The 20688-nt window shown below is 50.1% G+C and overlaps 1 protein-coding gene and 1 long non-coding RNA gene across 10 annotated transcripts in view; one reads left to right on the plus strand and one right to left on the minus strand.

Moving 5' to 3' along the window:
• The window catches only part of ZC3H4 (zinc finger CCCH-type containing 4), a 44152-nt gene that overhangs the window by 2848 nt on the left and 20616 nt on the right, over positions 1-20688 (plus strand). For 7 of the 9 annotated variants that reach the window (XM_023245813.2, XM_023245812.2, XM_023245816.2 and 4 more), the window contains 3 exons: positions 15608-15827; positions 16137-16247; positions 19381-19603. In XM_023245813.2, coding sequence (XP_023101581.2) covers positions 15608-15827; positions 16137-16247; positions 19381-19603 — 554 coding nt within the window. Of the gene's footprint in view, positions 1-108; positions 286-10706; positions 10843-15607; positions 15828-16136; positions 16248-19380; positions 19604-20688 lie in introns of those variants that run through there. The other 2 variants (XM_023245817.2, XM_045045433.1) reach the window with 2 other exon arrangements.
• Positions 1040-10279, minus strand: LOC123382167. The gene is made up of 2 exons (XR_006590123.1): positions 10145-10279; positions 1040-1420 (listed from the first exon to the last, which is right to left on the minus strand). It is a non-coding gene; the product is annotated as an uncharacterized LOC123382167 (long non-coding RNA).

Raw genomic sequence — 20688 nt, forward strand, 5'->3', positions numbered from 1 at the left:
TTTTACAAAAAAAATTGTTTTTTTTTTTTTTTTTGTTTTGTTTTTGTTTTTGTTTTCTGTTTTGTTCTAATTAAATGTATCGTCCTGGGAATCGCAGCCCATCGCAGCCTGACTCCAGTTCAAGGAAATAAACAGATTAGCAAAGGTCTGTGCGCTAAGCCCACGTTGGGCTTCCGGGCCCCCTCTTGGGGGCAGGTGCATTACTCAAAGGTGCTTACACGCTTTATTCGACCTCTAAGGAGTTCTCTTATGTCAGAAGTGTATGTCTTACAATGGGTTGGGATGGTAAGTAGCCTCTTTTATTGAGTAATTCAATTATCTCCCTCTTTTTGTCCCTTTCCTGCCTGCCTTCCTCCTGCCTTTAGACCAAAGTGATGCTTGAGTGAATTGATATGTTCGAATCAGGATTCTAACCCAGTTTTGAGCCCTTTTAGACTTGCACATCCTTTCGATCTTTAATTTTTTTTTAATTTGTCGTACACAGTTTTGTCAAAAAAAAAAAAAAAGCGTTACTGTAACATGACAAAAACTTATGTAAAAGGCCCATATGTTTTCAAGCCCTTGGTATCCCTCTGTCCCTGTCAGTCCATTGCTTTGTCTCCAGCCTTCATCTTTGAAGAAAGTGGACACTTCAGAGGTCCATTTCTAGGAGACGAGGTTAAAACTGAATTTGGTTTATGATCCCTGTATTTGAGTTAATGTGCTCCCTCCCTCCCCCCCCGCCCCTCCCCCCTTCCCAAAAGATTGTGGTTCAAGTAGATGAAATTTTCTCATTTTACTCCAATGTCTCTTATGGTGATGGACGTTTAAATTAAGCAAGTCATTTGTAAAGTACTGTTTAAGCACCAAATCTGTAAAGTGTCAACCCCCAGCCTCCTCTCCCCGTCTCCACTGTTGTTCCCTTTGTTCGAAAGCACATGCCTGACCGTGAAAAGTTGATGCAAACGTGTTACATGCCCAGTCATGGTGGAGAGAACACTTCCTCCGGCCCCCAGTCCTCCCTCTCCTACACATACAAGGAAAAAAACGGCAACAGAAATGACTTGCAGAACCAAACACTTGTACTTCCGATGTGTTTTACAAGCATAAGTTCCGTTAAAAGACAAAACACGTTGAAGTTCCATTTTCCCTCTTGGCCCCAGTTTTGGTCCCTGATGTACTTTGGTCGAGAAAACTTTTTAACACACGGCCCTTTTCCCCTCTGAAAGATCCTGTTTACCTTTTTTTTTTTTTTTTTCCATTCTTAGGGGGAAAAAAAAGTTCACTTACGTTGGGATAAGGAAATGTTAACTGCAGTTCAGTGGGCCATTTGTCTTAGTCTTCCTCTCAAAATACTCACAACGTAACTGCTGTGAAGTTGGTGATGTTAGGTATGTAAAATCAGTTGTGGGAGGAAGAAGTGTCCACACTGTACAATATCCTGCAAAAAAAAAAAAAAAAAAAGTCTCAAGCACGAACTGAACACACTCTCCAGTGCGCAGGGTCAGCCGAAAATGAACTGCCTTTATTTGAAGTTTTCCATCCTTGGTGAAATTCCTTCTCCAGGAGCCAGACTCAGCAACTGGCTGCTCACAGACGAACTTTCCAAGTTTCGAGGGCAACTGAGTTGTAGAAGGATGCTTGTTTAACTTGACTTGAAATGTTAAGGAAATAGGATTTCTTTTGTAAGTGAACATTGTAGCAATCATTCAATGAATTCGAAAGTATCTCCCCAAACACTTAAAAAAGGACTCAGGCGTAGCAACACAAGGGTTTGGTTTTGTTTTTTTTGGTTCCCCCCCCCGTTCTCGAAGGAATCATCCATGAAAACCAAGAAGCCCCAGTAATTATGTCAAACTGTATTTCCATAGTCTTTGTTTTTGAAATGTCACAGTACTGCCTTTTTTTTTAACCCCCCCAAACTGATGTACCAATACTAGTTAAAATTCAAATTAATGGATGTTGCAAAAAAAGAAAAAGGGTGTCACTCAGAATCCCTGATTTAACAGCAACTCTTAGACGCTTGCAATCTTTAAAATTGTTATATTCTCTGGGGAGAGGTTTAATCTGAAATCAAATACGAATCTCCCAGTAGAAGTACAACCAGTTGTAGCCATGAAAATACGGGTATTCCGCTCATGAAACCCCTTTATTTTTTATTCTTCAATGTGTTCTTCAGAAGAAAAAGATGATTCCCCAAAAGGGCTTTTCTCATTCATGGTCTGTCCTGTCTCCCAGATAGGGTTTCGATTTGCTCAAGTTTTTGAGTTGTTGACAAGCCAGGATTTGTCAGTACAGCAAAGACACTCCTATGGCTTTTGCTTAGCCAGGAAGGCTCATCCCAAGTGGAAAACTGCTTTGCGCCTGTGGAACTGAAGGCTTTCCCAGCTGTTGACTCCCTGGCAAGCTAGAGATGAATGGTCGACTCCCGAGTTTGTTTCCATCCAGTTGAATGTAGACAGTTTCATATTAAGCCGGTTTAGTACTTTGTCCTTTATTTATTTATTTATTTATTTATTTATTTTAACGTTCTGTTTATTTTTGAGAGAGAGAGTGTGCGAGCAGGGCAGGTACAGAGAGAGTGGAGGACAGAGGATCCGAAGCAGGCTCTGTGCTGACAGCAGAGAGCCCAATACGGGCTCCAACCCGTGAGCCGTGAGATCATGACCTGAGCCAGAGTCAGATACTCAATGGACTGAGCCACCCAGGTGCCCTGTAATTTATCCATTAATAATTCCTCCACCTCCGCTCTTTTCAATCTTTTCCCTTCCCTGATAGGGGAGGAATGGATGTCTCCCTGTCGCCTTACCCATTGTTCCCTTCCGTTCACGTCGTCGTGGCTATTGAGGCCCGAGGACCATCTCGTAGAAGCCAGATCCAGTTACAGCAAATACCTGGATGGTGAAAGTTGCTAATTATTCCCAAGCCTCCGGGGATAGCTTTAGGTCAAACCATATTCCGGAGAACCCAGTTTTCGTCCCTGTGGACAGAATGTGCTAGAACCAGAGTGACTGGTTCTGACCCAGGGTGGGAAGTTGAGTGACAGTAATTCGGAGCAAATAGTAAGTGAAATGGCTGAGTGTCTAAGCAGGCAAGGTGCTTGCCTTTACCTTGGCAACATAGCCCCTAACACAATAGGAGAAAAGAGGCTGGTCTCTGAGGTTCCTGGTAGTTGGTATTTAATAGGTCGATTCAGGCATCTGTGTAAGCGCAGTCGGCTCATCGGAGGCAGGAATCCGAATAAATGATTCGAGGCCGGTTTCATAATTAACACCTAATGGGAAGAGAGGAGCAAGCTGCTTGTTCGGGTGGCTTATGATGTGCTTTGGGTTAAGGTGAAACGGGGGCTGTATGTTTGGAGCCAGGTTTCATTCATGGATTTGGCTCTCCAAATTTATCGGCCTCGTCTTTGCCGCGGAACCGTTCTAGTTTTGATAGTTAATGAAGATGGCAGCCTGGAAAGGCTGCACAGGGTTTTTTTCTTTTTCTTTTTTCTTTTTTTGGCTTTGTAACGAAAGGAGATTACACGGGCAGTTTTACAATTTCTGACTTGATCAGTTGATGGCAGTTGGAAGACGTGGCCCCCTCGGTTGGTGTGGACTTAGTTGCATCCCACAGTCATCATTCCGATAGAATGCTTTTTTTGTTCCCATCCTGGGTATCTACCGGGAGCATAGTTTGCTTCTCTTGGCCAAATGGCTCAGGATGGAGAATCTCTCTCGTATTTTTTTTTTTTTTTTTGGTGAATTTGTATCTGTGTGAATTGGTGACTCAGCTCCCTGTGTGTAAGGCAAGTGTTGACATCTTTTGAACATTGGAGGTGGCTACGGGATAGGAAGGAACAGTGTGGGCTCTGGAAGCAGATAAGATTGTGTCTGGGCCTGGCCATCCCTGCAGTGGGCACTGAGGCTAATGCTCTTTTCTCAGGGTCATTGCGGTCAAGTGGGCATGTAACCGGACACCCACACGATGCCTAGCATTTGGCAAATCTTGGTTTCTTTATCTTCTTGCTGTCTCTACTGCAGAAAAATTCTAAATTGAATGTATAGCCTGGTGTGTAAGCAAAAGAAAGAACATCTGTGGTTTTTTTGTTTCTTTTAAATGTTTTTATTTATTTTTGAAGGAGTGAGAGAGAGAGAGAGAGAGAGAGAGAGAGAGAGAGAGAGAAAATGAGCGGGGGAGGAACAGAGAGAGGGGGAGACACAGAATCCGAAGCAGGCTCCAGGCTCTAAGCTGTCAGCACAGAGCCCGATGCGGGGTTTGAACTCCCAAACTGTGAGATCATGACCCGAGCTGGAGTCAGACGCTTAACCGACTGAGTCACCCAGGCGCCCCAGAGCAACTGTGTGTTTGAGGCAAGTCCGTTTCTCTTCACCCCTTAGGTTCCTGGCCAGCTTATTTAATTTTGAGCAGCAGATTGGGGTTGAAACTAAGTGGAAGCCATCTTAAGGCCTTTCTGGCTTGCTCAAGGTCCTCATTATAGATGCTGGGACGGTCTCGGCGGCTTGAGCTTATGCTGACGTCCTGCCTGCGTTCATCTTTGGCGATTAGGGTTTGAGCCTTCCTGCCACCTCAGCGGGCCTCCCGAGAACTGAGAAAGTGGGGCCGGAACACCCCAACCCGCTGTTGACTGGTCTCGTCACCTCAAGCAAGTCCTTTACCCCCTCTAGAATCTCTGACAGACGAGCAAGGCCCGTCCCAGCTCCCAAGATTCTCCTCGCCCCTTGGGAGTTTGGCTGAGTCAGTAAAGGTTTTTGTTCATTCAGCAGTCAGGCCCGTACCGTGCTTTGCTTGGAGCAGAAAAGTTTTCAGGGTGTGCAAGGAGCTCTTCTCTCTGGAGGACTTTATTTAGATTTGAGCTAAGCTTGTTCCTACCTTTGCCCGGCCTCAAATTTCCTTCCCATGTCTGACACCTGCAGCTTCCGGCCACCATAGGGGTTGCTGCTGCTGTGGCAGCTCTGGAGACCCAACTGCAAAGGGGGTGCCTTAAAAATGAATTGCGAGGTTAGGCTGAGTGGTTAGATCCCAGGTGGATCTGTCCGTCAGCTGAGCACCTGGTTCCTTTGTCCCTGTTGTCCCTGTCCGATGGTCCCCAGAAACCATAAACTTCTAGAAGTTTAAAGCTTAGTACCGCGTGGATTCCATTTGTTCCCTTTAAACCTGTCTTGATCCTCTTCTGGTAGAGGGATGGTGGGGAGTGGTGGACCGCGTGGACGTGGGGGTCAGGCCGACTGTATGTGACCTGTGAGTCACTGACTGCTGGTCTCCCCAAAGGTGTGACAGTGCCTCGTGTGAAGGTCAAAGATTACCTCCCTGGGACCTGCTGAGTGCTTCCCATGTGCTAGCTCGCCCCAGGCCTGCGCTGAGAATTTGAAACAAATGAAGTCACTTGCCCAAGGTCACAGAGCTGGGTGTGGAGGCAGAGGTAGAACCCCGGGCCCAAGCCCCGTACCTCTATGCTGTCGTGGGGCCGATGTTTTCAAACTGCAGTGTGCAGCCATTAGCAGGATATGAAGTCCCATTTATTGATTTGTCTCCTGCATTTGAAAAAGGAATGAAAGAGGGTAGAAAAAGCAGGGTACAGTGGAGTTTAAGAGCCACTTTGTAAAACTTCAGAGAAACATATAAAGGAGATGTGGGTCAAGGTCAAAGCTGAAAAGCTACTGCTGGGAGGACGGGTGGACAGTCTGTGGCTCTACAAGATCCAAGCCTGCCCCCTTGGCTTTTTTTTTTCTCCCCCCTAAGTAAAGTTTTATTGGAACATAGCCACGCCCATTAACTTATAAGGTCAGTGCTGCTTTTGCACTAAACCTCAGAGTTGCCATAAAGGTACAGAGAACTGTACGGCCTGCAAAGCCTACGGTATTTATTCTTGGGCCCTTAAAAAAAATTTTTTTTTTATTTAGGTAATCTCTACCTCGAACGTGGGGTTTGAACTCAGTGACCCCAAGGTCAAGAGTTGTATGCTCTTCTGGCTGAGCCAGACAGGCACCCCCACATTTTGGGCCCTTAAAGAAGAAGGCGGCTGGTCCCTACCTGCACAGGAGCCATTGTTATCTTTGTTGTGGCAGAGGTGGTGGGAGAGAATGGAAGGGAAGTACAGGTATTCCCTTAAAAGTTGGCCCCAAAGACGCCTGGCTGTCTGTCAGTAGAGCGTGCAACTCTTGATCTCAGGGTGATGAATTCCATCCCTACTTTGAGTGTAGAGAATACTTTAAAAAAAAAAGAGGAGGGGGGGCGCCTGGGTGGCTCAGTCGGTTGAGCGTCCGACTTCGACTCAGGTCACGATCTCGTGGTCCGTGAGTTCGAGCCCCGTGTCGGGCTCTGGGCTGATGGCTCGTAGCCTGGAGCCTGCTTTCGATTCTGTGTCTCCCTCTCTCTCTGCCCCTCCCCCGTTCATGCTTGTCTCTCTCTGTCTCAAAAATCAATGTTAAAAAAAAAATTAAGAAAAAAAAGTTGGCCTCAGAGAGTGGGGACCCTTCATGACCTGGTGCAGCTCCGTCAGTCCGTTGTTTCACTCCTTCCAGTGCATGTAGAGGCCCAAGCTTGGGCTTTTGAACCTTTAAGTCAAAGAGATTTTCATTCATCGGAAGTAACGGGAGACTTCTTGAAGCCAGCGGGGAAGTGGATTGCAGCTAACACGTCCCTGTTAGGACCCAACCCAAGGGAGCTGGGCCCAGACATGAGTGTCACTTGGCTAAATGTCCGTTGCAGGTGGCTTGGGTTATTGCCCTCCTCATTTTCCTAACAGACACCAGGGCTTAGGTTTCCTTGGGATTTCAGGCCCTGCCATTGCATGGAAAGCCAGAGCAGTCCCGGGAACCATAGCTTCTTGCCAAGGGAGGTGGGCCGCATCCCTGGGGGGTGCTGACTGGTGGCCCCTTTCACGTCGGCTGATGCATCACGTACGGGCTTTTGTCACTCTCTGGCCTATCAGGAAGCCCTTGATAGACACTCGGTGAATGAGTTTTTGATTAAAGACAACCCCTTGATTACCTCATTGGAGTTTTAGGTAACCCACGTTATTGCCTGTGAAAATAGTCCCGTGTCTGTGTTGACGAAACTGAGCAAGAGGGTATGGAGAGCTGAGGCCGATGCTGGGTTTGTGCAGAACGTGTCACAAGTGCTGCCCCCACTCTGAACCTGGCCCTGTGCTGGACCCTTGGAAACTCAGGTGACCGCCAGCCTCTTCTCTGTCCTCCGGGAGCCCACAGTTGAAGTTAGCAAAGAGTTGAATACAGATAATTGCAGTTCTGTTTTTTTTTCTTCTTTTTTTTAAGTTTATTTATTTTGAGAGAGAATCTCAAGCAGGCACAGAGCCCCATGTGGGGCTCAGACTCACAAACCATGAGATCATGACTCGGGCCGAAACCAAAAGTCAGACGCTTGCCTGACTGCGCCACCCAGGCACCCCCAGATAATTGCAGTTCTTAAGGAAGTTCTTTGGTGGTGTATGAGCAAGAAATCCTAGTAATCCTAGGCTAGGTTTTCTTTTAAGACGAAAATGTTAATATATTCTTTGTCTTAGTTGAATGTATGTTGAATGGAACCAAACCTATTTCCTCTGAAAAGATTCCAGACGAGCAAGAGGCTTGGTTCACCAGTTAAGTGATTTGATTTTCCTTTCTGGAATAATAGAAATTGGTCCTCCTTGGATGAGAACCAGCATCCTTCCAGCTGTCTGAAGCCTTGGTTGGCATGAGAAGGTGGTTAAGAAACTCTGTTGCTGAGAAACAGACTTCAGAGGTTCATCTGACAGGAGGAACTGGGATCAGATGGATGCCTTTACCAAGAACAGGAGCTGTGAGGTGCCCGGTGGCTCAGTCGGCTAAGCATCTAGCTCTCGATTTCGGCTCAGGTTGCGATGTAGAGGTTCGTGGGTTCGAGCCTGGGCTGTGCACTGACAGCACGGAACCTGCTTGGGGGTGTCTGTCTGTCTGTCTCTCTCTCCTCCTTCCCTCCACACACACACACACACACACCCCACTCTCGAGTGCTGGCTTTCTCGCTCTCTAAATAAATAAACATTAAAAAAAAAAACCAGGAGCAGCGTTCAGAGTGAGTGGGAGTGAAAAAGTAGCTGTTCAGGCGAAGGAAATGACACCGGACTCCGTGAGACTCTAGTAAGTAGGCCAGATTTTTTCTCGATCAGCTTGTTTGAAGCTCTGCAGAAACGCTCTGCCTGAGGGGTTTGTGTGCTTGGACAAACCCTGGCGTGGATGCCGCACACCCCGGGATGAAGTGTTCCTGCTGGTGTTGCACGGCTTTGGAATTTCCTTCCCTTGGAATGATTCCCGTTGCTCTCTGTCCATCTGGGGAGAAGACCCTTTCCTTGGGGCTTTTCCAGGATTCTTTGGGCCTTTCTGTGCAAAAGTCTTTGGTGAGATTTTTGAACGTCTCATTTCCCTTTATTTGATCTTGGAAGGACTGTGTTTGCCTCGTGTCTTTGCTTAAGGATAGTTTTTCCTCCTAGGCATTTGTTCTGGGCCAGGGTAGTGCTAAGCACGTGATTGACCATGGGCTCAGGAAATTCTTCCCAAGAGGATTCGGTCCTTCTCACAGGTTCTGTTTCTGTCTTCACCTCACAGTTGAAACCCGGACACAGACCTCACCCAATGTCTTAATACCTCGCTTTGGTGTTTCTTGGAATGCTGTTTCCTTTGGTCGGTTTTCTGTACATCTGTCTTCTTTTTGCCAGCGCCGTTATAAATTTCAGGGAGGGGTTTTGGCGGTTGGCCTGTTGAGTTAATTATTCTCTTCCAGATGATTTCTAATTCTCCAGGGTCGAGGTTGAGAGTTGGGCCTGGAGTCAGAGAATCCAGGACTCGTTCCAGTTTTGCTCTGTGCTGTGACCTTGTAGGTGAATATCTTCTCCTCCCTGAGCCTCTGTGAAATGGGGGTACCGATGACTCACGACCAACGTGGGTCTGCTACCGCGTTTCAATGAGGGATGAGTGGATGTGAACTCAGCAGTCTGGTGCCTGGCATGGAAGTCGGCTGCTACAGGATGTTTGTAACGAATACTTCTCACTGCTTTCGGTGTATAAGACGCTGAGGTATCCTGGCAGGTTTTGTCGTTGAGGAAATCAGGGCCGAGAGGTAAGGCCCTCATGGGGGTGATGGAGCCCCCCCCCCCAACCCCAGACTCCAGCTCTCTGCCTCCCTTGATAACCTCGCCTCAACTTGTTGAGGTGGTCCCCACTCAGGGCATCTTTTTTTCTTTAACTTATGGAAATTTTCTAGCATTTTCGTTAGAAGAGAAAAGCCATCATCTACACATCACCTGGTTTCACAGTTATCTACATTTTGCCAATTTTGGTTCATCTCACTACATCCCCCATCTGCCTTGCGTATTTTTTTAATGTTTGTTTATTTTTGAGAGAGAGAGAGAGAGAGAGAGAGAGAGAGAACACGTGTGCATGTGGGTGGGGGAGGGGCAGAGAGAGAGGGAGACACAGAATCCAAAGCAGACTCTGGGCTCTGAGCTGTCAGCACAGATCCTGACGTGGGGCTTGAACCCATGAACCACAAGATATGACCTGAGCTGAAGTCAGATGCGTAACTGACTGAGCCACCCAGGCGCCCCTGCCTTGTGTATTTTAAAGCAGATCTCAGATTTCACGTCATTTGACCTGCAGATTCTTTTTTTTTTTTTTTAATTTTTTTTTTAACGTTTATTTATTTTTGAGACAGAGACAGACACAGCATGAACGGGGGAGGGGCAGAGAGAGAGAGGGAGACACAGAATCGGAAGCAGGCTCCAGGCTCTGAGCCATCAGCCCAGAGCCCGATGCGGGGCTCGAACTCGCGGACCGCGAGATCGTGACCTGAGCTGAAGTTGGACGCTTAACCGACTGAGCCACCCAGGTGCCCCTGACCTGCAGATTCTTTAGTGCATATCTGTAACTTGGAGATTTTTAAAAATTATTATATTTATTTACTTATTTATTTATTTTAAAGTAGGCTTCATGCTCAGTGCGGAGCGCAACACAGGGCTTGAACTCAAGACCCTGAAATCAAGGCCTGAGCTGAGATCAAGAGTCCGGTGCTTAGCTGACTGAGTCACCGAGGTGCCCCAACGATTTTTTTTTTTTTTTAAAACGTAACCGCAAAGCTATAATCCGATGTAACAAAATTGACAGTGACTACTTAATATTTCAAATACCCATTCCAAGTGCAGATTTCTCCATTTCCATTGGAGAAATTGACTTCTGGCTGTAGGTGCGTTCCCATCCGGGTCTCAGCACCAGACCGGCTCTTCTGCTCACGTTGAAGTGAGGGGTTGGGGGTGCTGGCGATCGGGCTTCTCGTGTCCCATGGTTGGTTTGCGCTTGGCTGCTCGGGTGGGGTGTTGTCTGTTACGTGGGCACGTTACCATGGAGGTGGCGCGATGTCACAGTCTGTTGTGACACCACGTGAGAATGTTGAGGGGAAGGGAGACATAGAGCCCATTTGCTCTTGAGTTCTGGTCGATAAACCTAGGTAGTAAGGACACTGAAAACCATGTGCGAGGCCCAGAGGTTTATTTCAAGAATTTCCTGCCTCTGAAAATCCCTCAGTGAGGTGCCCCCCACCCCCCGAGGCTCCTTCACCTCGTCGGAAATCGAGGGAAAGCCTCTGTGCCTTCGCTCCCAGTAAACAACTGTCCCACACGGTCGGATTTGGGGACTTCGGCAGTTAAGCTTGTCGTTAACCATTTGAAGAGGCAGAGCCTCCCCATAATTTTTGTAGTTTTGTCCCTAGTTAATGGGTCATTCCGAGCCTACCCAGGCAATTTGTTGAGCGTTTGGGCAGTTAATGGTCATAACCCTGACCTTCACATTAACCTAGCCGCCTCTTGTCAAGGGCTCTCATGATCTTCAGGTAACAGCCGCTGCTCCCATGAGTGTCCACCTTTTGTATTTTTTTTGCCCCCACCCCTTCTCTTTTTTTGCAAACCAGATCGATCCACAAACCCGGGCCCCTTTCAGTTTCCTTCCAGCTCTCTCGTCTAGAGAATTTCCATGTCGGGAAGCTTTGTTTTTTTAAGGGGCCTTTGTCCCTTCTTCCTGGGGCTCAGCTCTCCCTGTGCCTTTCCCTCCTGGTCACCCACTCGGTTACTTCCTCTTACCAGCTAGATTAGAGCAGAGGAAGGGGACGTGTTGATTTGTCAGTTTTGTCAGGGTCTGTCGGGAGAGGATAGCGCGTACTCAGTCCGGCCAAGTGTAGTGGGAACTCCTTGGCCAGCGGTCAGCAGCGACCCCCAAGGGGAGTTGGCTGAAGCTTCTCCGTACAGAAAGTGCTTCCTGATGAGCACCCCAGCCAGTTTAGGGTTATCCTTAAATCTGGTAGCTGCTTTTTGTCTGGTACTTTGTGCCTTTCTCACATCAAGGGCTTTATCCACGTTAATCTCATTTAACCTTAACAACCCTGGTAGGTACTACAGTCACCCCATTCCACAGGTGGGAAAACCAAGGCGCTAAGTTACGCGTACCAGGAGCGCAAGAAGCGGAGCTGGTGGTTGGTCACTTGGCCTGCAGAAAGCGGCCCCGTGCCCCACCCCGCCAGCCTGCTTTGAAGCCATGAGATTTCTTGACTGCGTGCTGCTTTTGCCAAGCCCATGCTGTGTGTTGAATCCAGCACGCTCCTGTGCCCTGTGGAGTGGCCAAAGAGGCATTCCTTAGAACGGGCACCCAGATCTAGTCTTTGACCCGAGAGGGAGGAGCTGGCTGTCACCAGCTCTGTGAGTGGGAATTTAAATGCCCTGGAAGCTTAGTGCGGGAGGCACGAGACAGATCTGACCCTCGGCAAGCCGGTGGCTTCTTCCCGTTCCCTCCCGGACACCCGTTCCAAGTCAGTCCCCCAGCTTGGTCGGTTGCCTGTCCCCGATGGCCCCGGCGGGCCGACCCTGGCGCGGCCATCCTGGGACATTGCCAGTCCGGGCTCTGGGAATAAGGTCGTCCCTGCTCAGGCTGACGCCTCAGGCTTTCTCCTGCTTACTGGTCTCAAGAGGGCTTGGCAGGTCTAGATTGAAATGATTAGCGCAGTGGGGCTTCCCCCACTTTTCTTGAGGGATTATGTCACAGTCTATTAGGCAAGCTCCCTCGGTATTTAATCCCACTCTGACATGGGCTTTGCTGGCAGTCTGTGAGGTGGCACCACTGAAGCCTGGCTGCTGTTCCTGGAGCCTGCTTTTGTGCCGGCGTGTCAGTGGTCCCCGGGGATTTCTGCCCCTGTCCCGGCTGGTTCGGTTTTCTTGGTTTTTGTTCTTTCCCCTTATAAGGAAGACAGACCCCGTGTTCGTACAGAAGTTAAGCTGGGAGTTTCCTGTGTTATCAGAGGGCACCCCCTCAGGTGACCAGAGGTTAGCCCAGGGCTCCGAGAAGGTTGAGAGCACAGCGTGGCCAGATGGCACTGAGGACGCACAGTGGGCACTGGAGGGTCACCGGCCTGGTGTCCCTTGCAGTCTCCCATTTTCCCTTCTTAAGTCGCCAGCAGGTTTTTTGTTTCTGTTTTTTAAATACTGTTTGTCAGTTTTCCCCAAGTCCGTGTAAAGAAACAAAGTTCTAACTATTCGTGACACATTTAGTAAAAAGTTGCGGGGTAGATTCTCACTGAGCCCAGATATCCCCGAGGTGTTCGTACAGGTAACGCAGAGCCCCTCTTTGGCTGAAAGTCTTTGGAGGGTGGATTTGAACACTGTGCTTCCTTGCTTTGGGAAGTCCTTCGGCATGAAAGGGCTTTCTTCGGAATCATTTTTTTTTTTTTTTAAGTTTATTTATTTTGAGAGAGTATGTGTACGAGTGGGGGAAGAGCAGAGAGAGGGAGAGAGAGAATCCCAAGCAGTCTCTGTGCTGTCAGCACAGAGCCCGATGCTGGGCTTGAACTCCCAAACCATGAGATGAAGTTGGACACTTAACCGAAGGAGCCACCCAAGTGCCCCCTAGGAATCTTTCTTGATGGTGGCGAGGACTTTGGAGTCGCTCGGGCGGTCTTTGTAGCCAGCCCCCAGGTGTTAGGTGTAGACCCGGCCCACGTATTCAAGCAAGCTGGCTTGTGGGTGCGGGACAGGGATGGAGCCTGACCCTGACCCTGGGCAAGACCTTGGCCTGCCCTGTCATGCTGTGGGCAGAGGTAAGGGAGTGTCTGCAATGTCTGCCCTTGACAAGTCCCATCACCTGTCCTCCCTTTGCGATCCACCTGCCTGAGAGGAGAGCGTTCAAAGCGTCTTGCCATCCCTTCCACTCTGATAGGCTTCTTCTGGCTCCATGAGGGTCTTTTGCTCTGGGAGCCTTATTTTCTTTCATCAGGGCTTCTGGGAGCCCGGGCCCTTCTTGTCCTCCTGTGTCCCCTCCGTCCCCACCTGCCCGGAGATTCTGGCCGCATTTCCAACATGTCCCTCTGAGCTTTTTCCTTTCCAGACTGTTGGTTAAGAGTGATGCGCTTTTTAGCTTTTCTTCATGGAGTACGGGCCTCCATCCCCGCCATCCTCGGTTTGTCTCTGAGCCTTCCTCAGCTCCATTTTGTCTGTCTGTCTCCCTGTGTTTCTCCTGAGGTGTGGCAAGCTGGTCTGCCCACGGTGTTCCCAGCAGGGAGGGACGTGCGTCCTGTTTGCTGCGGGAACCACACCCTGGCGTCCGCCGTGGTTCCAGGCAGGGGGGAGCCTGCCCTGCTCCCTCCGGCTGGAGAGCTCGCCGAAACCAGTTTCCCCAGTCGGGTGGCACTTTTACTGTGGGCAAGGCCACTCCAGCCGAGGCAGCTTCGTCCCACACCCCGTTCTGTGGGCCGCACCCAAGCCCAAGCCGGAGGGTGCCTCACTTGTCAGGAATGCCGGCTCCTCCCCACTTCACTCTGCATCGTTCTGCGGGGCTGCCCCCCACCTCCCACCCTGGCGATTTGCAAGGAGACGACCCGAGACGCACGTCGGTCACCTCCCTGACTTGTTTCCTTTGAAACATCTGAACAAATTTTGTGTCCCGCGCTGTGTGTGAGAGAGCTGCCCTTGACCTCTGCCGGGCTGTCCGTGGGGTTGGGGCCGCTTGGGTTTTAAGCTGACCTGACCGCTTTGAATGGGGAATGAGAATTGAGAGAGGCTCCTTGACATTTGGGGAGCAGCGCCACCCGGGGCGGACAAAGGGGGTTGCGTGAGTGAAAGGACGCGAAGGACTCTTGGAGCATCACCAGTGTGGTGTTTCTCTACAAAGCCCCGTAGAACCTGCGGGGGCTCTGGGGGCGGGCTTGTTCCCACTCTGACCCCAGGCCCGTCTGGGCAGCAAGGTCTTTTCTGCCTGGATTAGATCCTTTCATGGTTAGCCTTTCGGATCCTGGGTTCATTATGCCCCTGTTTATGTTCTCTTCGTTCTCTTCTGGGGTCCCAGTTAATGGAGAAGAAAGGAATTTTTTCTCTTCTCACACACGCTCTTCCATGGTCACGCATGAGGAACTGTGGGAGCTTTTAGAAAAGATTTGCGGAATTTTATTTTTATTTTTTAAACCAACTCCTGTACTTGTGACAACTGTCTCTGTGGGTTTGGCCAAAAACTGGATTCTTTTTCCAGTTGCTTTCCTTCTTAACCCTATTTATCCCCTTCCCTCCCCTCCACCCTGTAGATAATTTAGAATGTTCTGTGGGCAGCGACTGTCATGTTTGGAGAGTGCTTTTATTTTTGAAAGTACTAGGGATGGGGTGATGTGGGGGCAGTGACAAAATCAGGAAATCTGTAGGAAGGGGAGCCAGAAGGGATACCGGGGGTCGGCAGCAGTGGAGTGCGGGGGACCCGACCCCGACAGTTGTTAGGAGGGGACGTCAGGAGGGGTTTGGGGCCTGGGACCCTTCGCTCACCCCTTCCCCTTTCTTCACCTGCTCGGTTGCCCCCCAGCTCCCCAGCCCAGAGCTGTGCAGCCCAGGCTGTGGGTGAGACCTCTGGAGACCAGAGCTTGTCACTGGTAGTTCTTACGGGGCTTTGGTGAAATACATTATGTCCTTGGGCACAGCCCGAGCCTGCTTGTGGGTCGGGTCCAGGAGACCGGGGGCCGCCTCTGGTTTAGAACCACGGCCCTGTCCCCACTGTGCACAGCCACCACCCTCAGCTCACAGGACACATCCATAGGACTAGGACCAAGCCCGTGACCTCAGGCCGCTGTGCACCACTGCACTCTGGGACGGATGCTAATCCGTGTTCCCTGAGAGACAGCAGCCTCTCTGGTCAAGTAAGTCCTGGAAATGCTCTTAAAGCAGGGCTGCGCAGGCTTCTGGACGGTAAGACCTCTGGGAACTTCCATTAGAGCATTAAGCACTGTGATGCCCCAAGGTGGGGATTTCCTCCCCTCATTTGACCACAGAACCTTGTCGCTTTTCTTCTTTAGAATTCGAGGTCCTTGGAGCACTCTGAGAAATACTGACTTAGGGTGGTCCCCGTATCAGTGGCTGCACCTTGAAAATCCAGCGGTGTCGGGCCCCCACCCGCTGTCCCCCAGCCAGGTTACACGAGAGTAGGCGCAGTCCTTGGGGGGGGGGGGCGAGAGGCAGCGGCCCCCAGTCCTCCCGAGGAAGGCCTCGCTCTCTTCCTGTCCACCGGGGCCACCCCGCAGCCCTTGGACATCCCCTCTCACACCCCGGCTTCATACTGGCTTTGGGATTGGTTTATAGGGAAGATGGTGAGTTGGAAGAAGGTGAACTGGAGGATGATGGGGCCGAGGAGACCCAGGACACCTCCGGAGGGCCCGAGAGGAGCCGGAAGGAAAAGGGGGAGAAGCACCATAGCGATTCGGATGAGGAGAAGTCTCACCGGAGACTGAAGCGGAAGCGGAAGAAAGAGAGGGAGAAGGAGAAGAGGAGGTCAAAGAAGAGGAGGAAATCCAAGCACAAAGTAGGTCTGGGAGGGTGCGCCGGGGCCGGGCTGCGTGCACCGGGCCGGAGCGGAGCCCCGGGGGCCGAGCTCGCCTCGGAGGCCAGAGGGCACGCGTAATAGTGGTGCTTATTCCTTCCCCAAATTGGATAAACAGTTTTATTTTTCTTTAAAGAGTCAGTGGCTCATGCTCCATTGCCACTAAATGCCCTTAGGTGAGGTGTTTGGCAGGGAGCGCTGGGCCCTTCCGGCACATTCCGGCAGCGTCTGTCCCTGGGCTGACACTGCCCGCAGCGGAATCACTAAGTCCGTTTCTTCGGCCACTTGCAGCGCCACGCTTCTTCCAGTGATGACTTCTCGGACTTTTCAGATGACTCGGATTTCAGCCCCAGCGAGAAGGGGCACCGCAAGTACAGAGAGTACAGCCCCCCGTATGCACCGGTGAGTATCTGCCTCGCAGGGGCCCCCGCGGAGCCGGGTAAACCGCCCTTGTTTGCTAAGCACTTGCTGCCTGCTGGGCGTTCTTGCACCGCGTGTTACGTGGGTTTTAAGCCTGCAAGGTGAGATACTGTTTTTATCCCCGTTTTACAGGTGAGGAAAACAGAGCCGGGAAACCAGCCAGGTGGCAGCCTTGTAGTGTAGGAGCTGGGGTTCGAGCCCAGTCAGTGGCTGATCTCCATTAGCCATCCTCAGACTTCCCTCTTCTTCCCATGGCCTTGGCAGGACTCAGGATGTCCCCGTCCCCCAGAAATCTGCTGATTTATCCTTGGTGTAGCCGACCGTTGTCCACCATTGAGAAATGACCTGTTGTGGAAAATTGGAACAAATTATCTCAAGGGCCGTAGAGTCAGAAGTCAGATGTTTATCCTGTTATAACACGGAGCTTAAACGGGCATTTAGATGATTTGTTTGGTTTCTGTACTGTTTTTTCTCCCCAGCAAAATCGGTAAGAAAAATTGATGTAGATTTTCAAGTTTTGATGAAAAACGCTTTTAAAGTTAGTAGCTCTAAAATACATCCCTGTGTCCCATGACTCAGCATCATCTGTCCTAACGAATAATTCAATCATATAATGTTACACTTGACATTGATATGCTAGCAGAGATTCAGACTTTCAACCTGAGACAAGAAATGGAGGGCACACCACAGCTTCGATTAGGAACTAGAGTTTGAGGCTTTTTTTTTTTTTTTAAGATTTTATATTTAAGTAATCTCTACCCCCACGTGGGGATCGAACTCACAACCCTGAGAGCGAGAGTCACACGTGCCACTCACTGAGCCAGCCAGGCATCTGGGGTTGAGGGATTTTAAGGTCTGCTAATGTAGTCCTATGTGTCTATATACTTACGTTCTGTATTTTCTCATAACGAGTGTGGATTTTTTATTTTTTTAAAATTATTTGTTTACGTAGGCTTCACACCCAGCACGGAGCCCAACATGGGGCTTGAACTCATGACCCTGAGATCAAGACCTGAGTTTGAGCTCAAGAATTGGATACTTAACCGACTGAGCCACTCGGGTGCCCCACGAGTGTGGGTCTTTTAAGTTAATATAGATTGTTTCTTAGAACAGTTTTAGGTTTGTAAAAATTGAGCAGATGCCTTAAATGTTTATTTACTTTTTTTTTAAATTTTTTTTTTAACGTTTATTTATTTTTGAGACAGAGAGAGAGCAGGAAAGGGGGAGGGTCAGAGAGAGAGGGAGACACAGAATCGGAAGCAGGCTCCAGGCTCCAAGCCGTCAGCCCAGAGCCCGACACGGGGCTCGAACTCACGGACCGCGAGATCGTGACCTGAGTCGAAGTCGGACGCTCAACCGACTGAGCCACCCAGGCGCCCCAATGTTTATTTAGTTTTGAGAGAGAGACAGAGAGACAGAGAGACAGCATGAATGTGGAGAGGGAGGGAGACACAGAATCTGAAGCAGGCTTCAGGCCCTGAGCTGCCAGCACAGAGCTCTATCGATGCGGGACCTGAACTCACGAGTTGTGAGATCATGACCTGAGCTGAAGTCGGAAGCTTAACCTGAGCCACCCACGTGTCCCTCTCCTGTTAACGCTTTACGTTATTATGGTACATTTGTTGTAATTGATGAGCCAGTATTGATGCATGGCTATTAATCAAAGCTTATGGTTATACTAAGGTTCCCTCCTCTGTGTTTTACAGTTCTTTTGTTTTCGACAAATGCTCATGTTATGTATTCACCATACACTATCATATAAAATAGTTTCAGTTCCCTAAAAATCCCCTGTGCCTTACCCCCTCCCTCCTCCCTGAGCCTCTGGCAACCCACAGTGTTTTTCTGTCTCTGTTGTGTTGCCTTTTCCAGAATGTCAGAGAGCTGGACTCCTACAGCGTATGATTTTTTCAGATCAGTTTCTTTTACTTAACAGTATGTGTGTGTGGTTTTCCCGTGTCTTTCCGTAGCTCCGTGGTTCATCTCTTTTAGCCAACGAATAAGACTCCATTGTCTGGGTGGATCCCAGTTTATTTGTTTACTAAAGGCCATCTTGGTGCTTTCCATTTGTGTGTGTGTGTCTGTCTGTGTGTGTCTGTCTCTGTCTAACTTCATCCGATATCTCTTTGCACTAACACACTTTGGAAAGCATCATTTAATAGCTTTCTAGTTTGGTTGCCAAGTAGATTATTAATTGAATTCCAAGGCCCCAAGAAAAGGTTGACCAAGGAGCACCCCTCTTGGGGGTGCCTGGCTGGCTCCGTGGGTGGAGCGTGCGACTCTTGATCTCCAGGTTAAGTTCGAGCCCCATGTTGGGTGTAGAGATTACTTTTATTTATTTATTTATTTATTTACTTACTTACTTATTATTATTTTTTAAATATTCATTTTTGAGAGAGCAGGGGGAGGGGGACAGAGAAAAAGGGAGACAGAGGACCTGAAGTGGGTTCTGTGTCGACAGCAGAGCCTGATGTGGGGCTCGAACTCACAAGCCGAAGTCTGCCGCTGAACCGACTGAGCCACCCCGGCGTCCCTAGACGGCATCCCCTAGACGGCGTCCCCTATAAATAAATAGATGGATGGATAGGTAGATAGATGCGGGCATCTTGGTGGCTCAGTCGGTTCAGCGGCAGACTCTTGATTTCAGCTCAGGTCATGATTTCAGTTTTGTGAGTTTGAGCCTCATGTCGGGCTCTGTGCTGACAGCACAGAGCCTGCCTTGGGATTTTCTCTCTCTGCTCCTCCCCCACTTGCTCTCGCTCTCAAAATAAATACATAAAAAGGCGCACCCCTGTTGCCTACCAGGCCTCCTCCCCAAATGAGATTGCATATCCCCGGGCAATAGCCCTTTCTCTCCCCTCCCCAGTTCTTCAGGGATCGTGGGGTCCGTGTTTCTAAATTTTCTTTTGAGCCGTGGCTCTTTCTGAAGAACAGAAACGTCTGAGCCCACCGCCCAGCTCTCGCTCGTCTGGGAACCAGTGCCCCTAGTGCTGGGGGCTGGTGTGTCGCCGCCGGGGTGGCAGAGGCCCCCAGACAGTGCATCAGTTAAGGGAACAGCGGGGATCTTGGCAGTCCGGGCCCAGGGCCCCGGGGCCGCCTCACGCCCTCTCTCCATCAGTCCCACCAGCAGTACCCCCCGTCGCACACCACGTCCCTGCCCAAGAAGGCCTACTCCAAGATGGACAGCAAAGGCTACGGCATGTACGAAGACTACGAGAACGAGCAGTACGGGGAGTACGAGGGCGACGAGGAGGAGGATATGGGCAAGGAGGACTATGACGACTTCGCCAAAGAGCTGAACCAGTACCGGCGCGCGAAGGAGGGCAGCGGCCGGGGCCGAGGTGAGGCCCTGCCGCCTCTGGGGGGGCGGGGGGGAGGGGGTCCGAGCAGATCCGCGGCGGGGGCTCGGGGTGCAGTGTGGGGCCCAGTGCTGCCGAGCCTCCGGTGCGGGAGGAGAGACCGGCAGTGGTTTCGGTGCAGGGGTGAGTACAGGGGAAGGGCGGGGGCTGCACACGCAGGGCCCTGAGAAGAAGCCCCAGTGCTAGGCCTGTGCTTGGGACGCGGCCAGGCTGGCGGGAGGCGGGGAGACGCCCTCGTGGCTGAGGGTTGTTTTCTTCATTCACTTCCTGCTCAGCTGTGAGGAGCGAGAGAAAAGGGACAGCTTGTCAGATACAGGCCAGGGTAACGGACAGCTGGCTGCCCCAGCCTCCTCCCCACTCCTCCCAGCTCCTATCACCCAACAAGGTGTGCAGCCTCTGAACCTTGAACTGTGGCAGTTAGGAGGTGAGGGAGGGCGGAGCACCGGAAACCTTCTAGAACTGGCTCCTGCCTGTGAGGTTTTGCAACCCACAAGGGTTCCTGGGACCTTATAGCTCAGCAGTACTTAGCCCTGACTAAGGCCCAGCTTATTGTTAGAGTGGCTGCTCATTCATTTTCTTGGCAAGTCTTCCCTGGACACCTCCCTGGACAAGCCCTGCTCTTTGGGGAGATTCTAGACCAGTGCCGTCCGATAGAAATACAGTGTGGGACACCTGGGTGGCTCAGTCAGTTAAGTGTCCAAGTTAGGCTCAGGTCATGATTTCATGGTCCGTGAATGCGAGCCCTGCATTGGGATCTGTGCTCACAGCTCACAGCCTGGAGCCTGCTTCACATTCTGTGTCTCCCTCCCTCTCTCTACCTCACCCCACTCGTGTGTGCGTGCTGTCTCTCTCTCTCTCAAAAAATGATTAAAACATTTAAAAAGAAAAAAATATATAACACAAATCACCGTAGAATTTACAATTTTCTAGCAGTCCCATTGAAAAAATAAAAGGAAACAGATGAGATTAATTTAAATTTTTTTTTATGTTCATCCATTTTTTTTTTTTTTTAGCACTTATTTATTTTTGAGACAGAGACAGAGCATGAACACGGGAGGGGCAGAGAG

This window comes from Felis catus, chromosome E2, assembly GCF_018350175.1.
Source record: "Felis catus isolate Fca126 chromosome E2, F.catus_Fca126_mat1.0, whole genome shotgun sequence".
In the NCBI taxonomy this organism is placed as follows: domain Eukaryota; kingdom Metazoa; phylum Chordata; class Mammalia; order Carnivora; family Felidae; genus Felis; species Felis catus.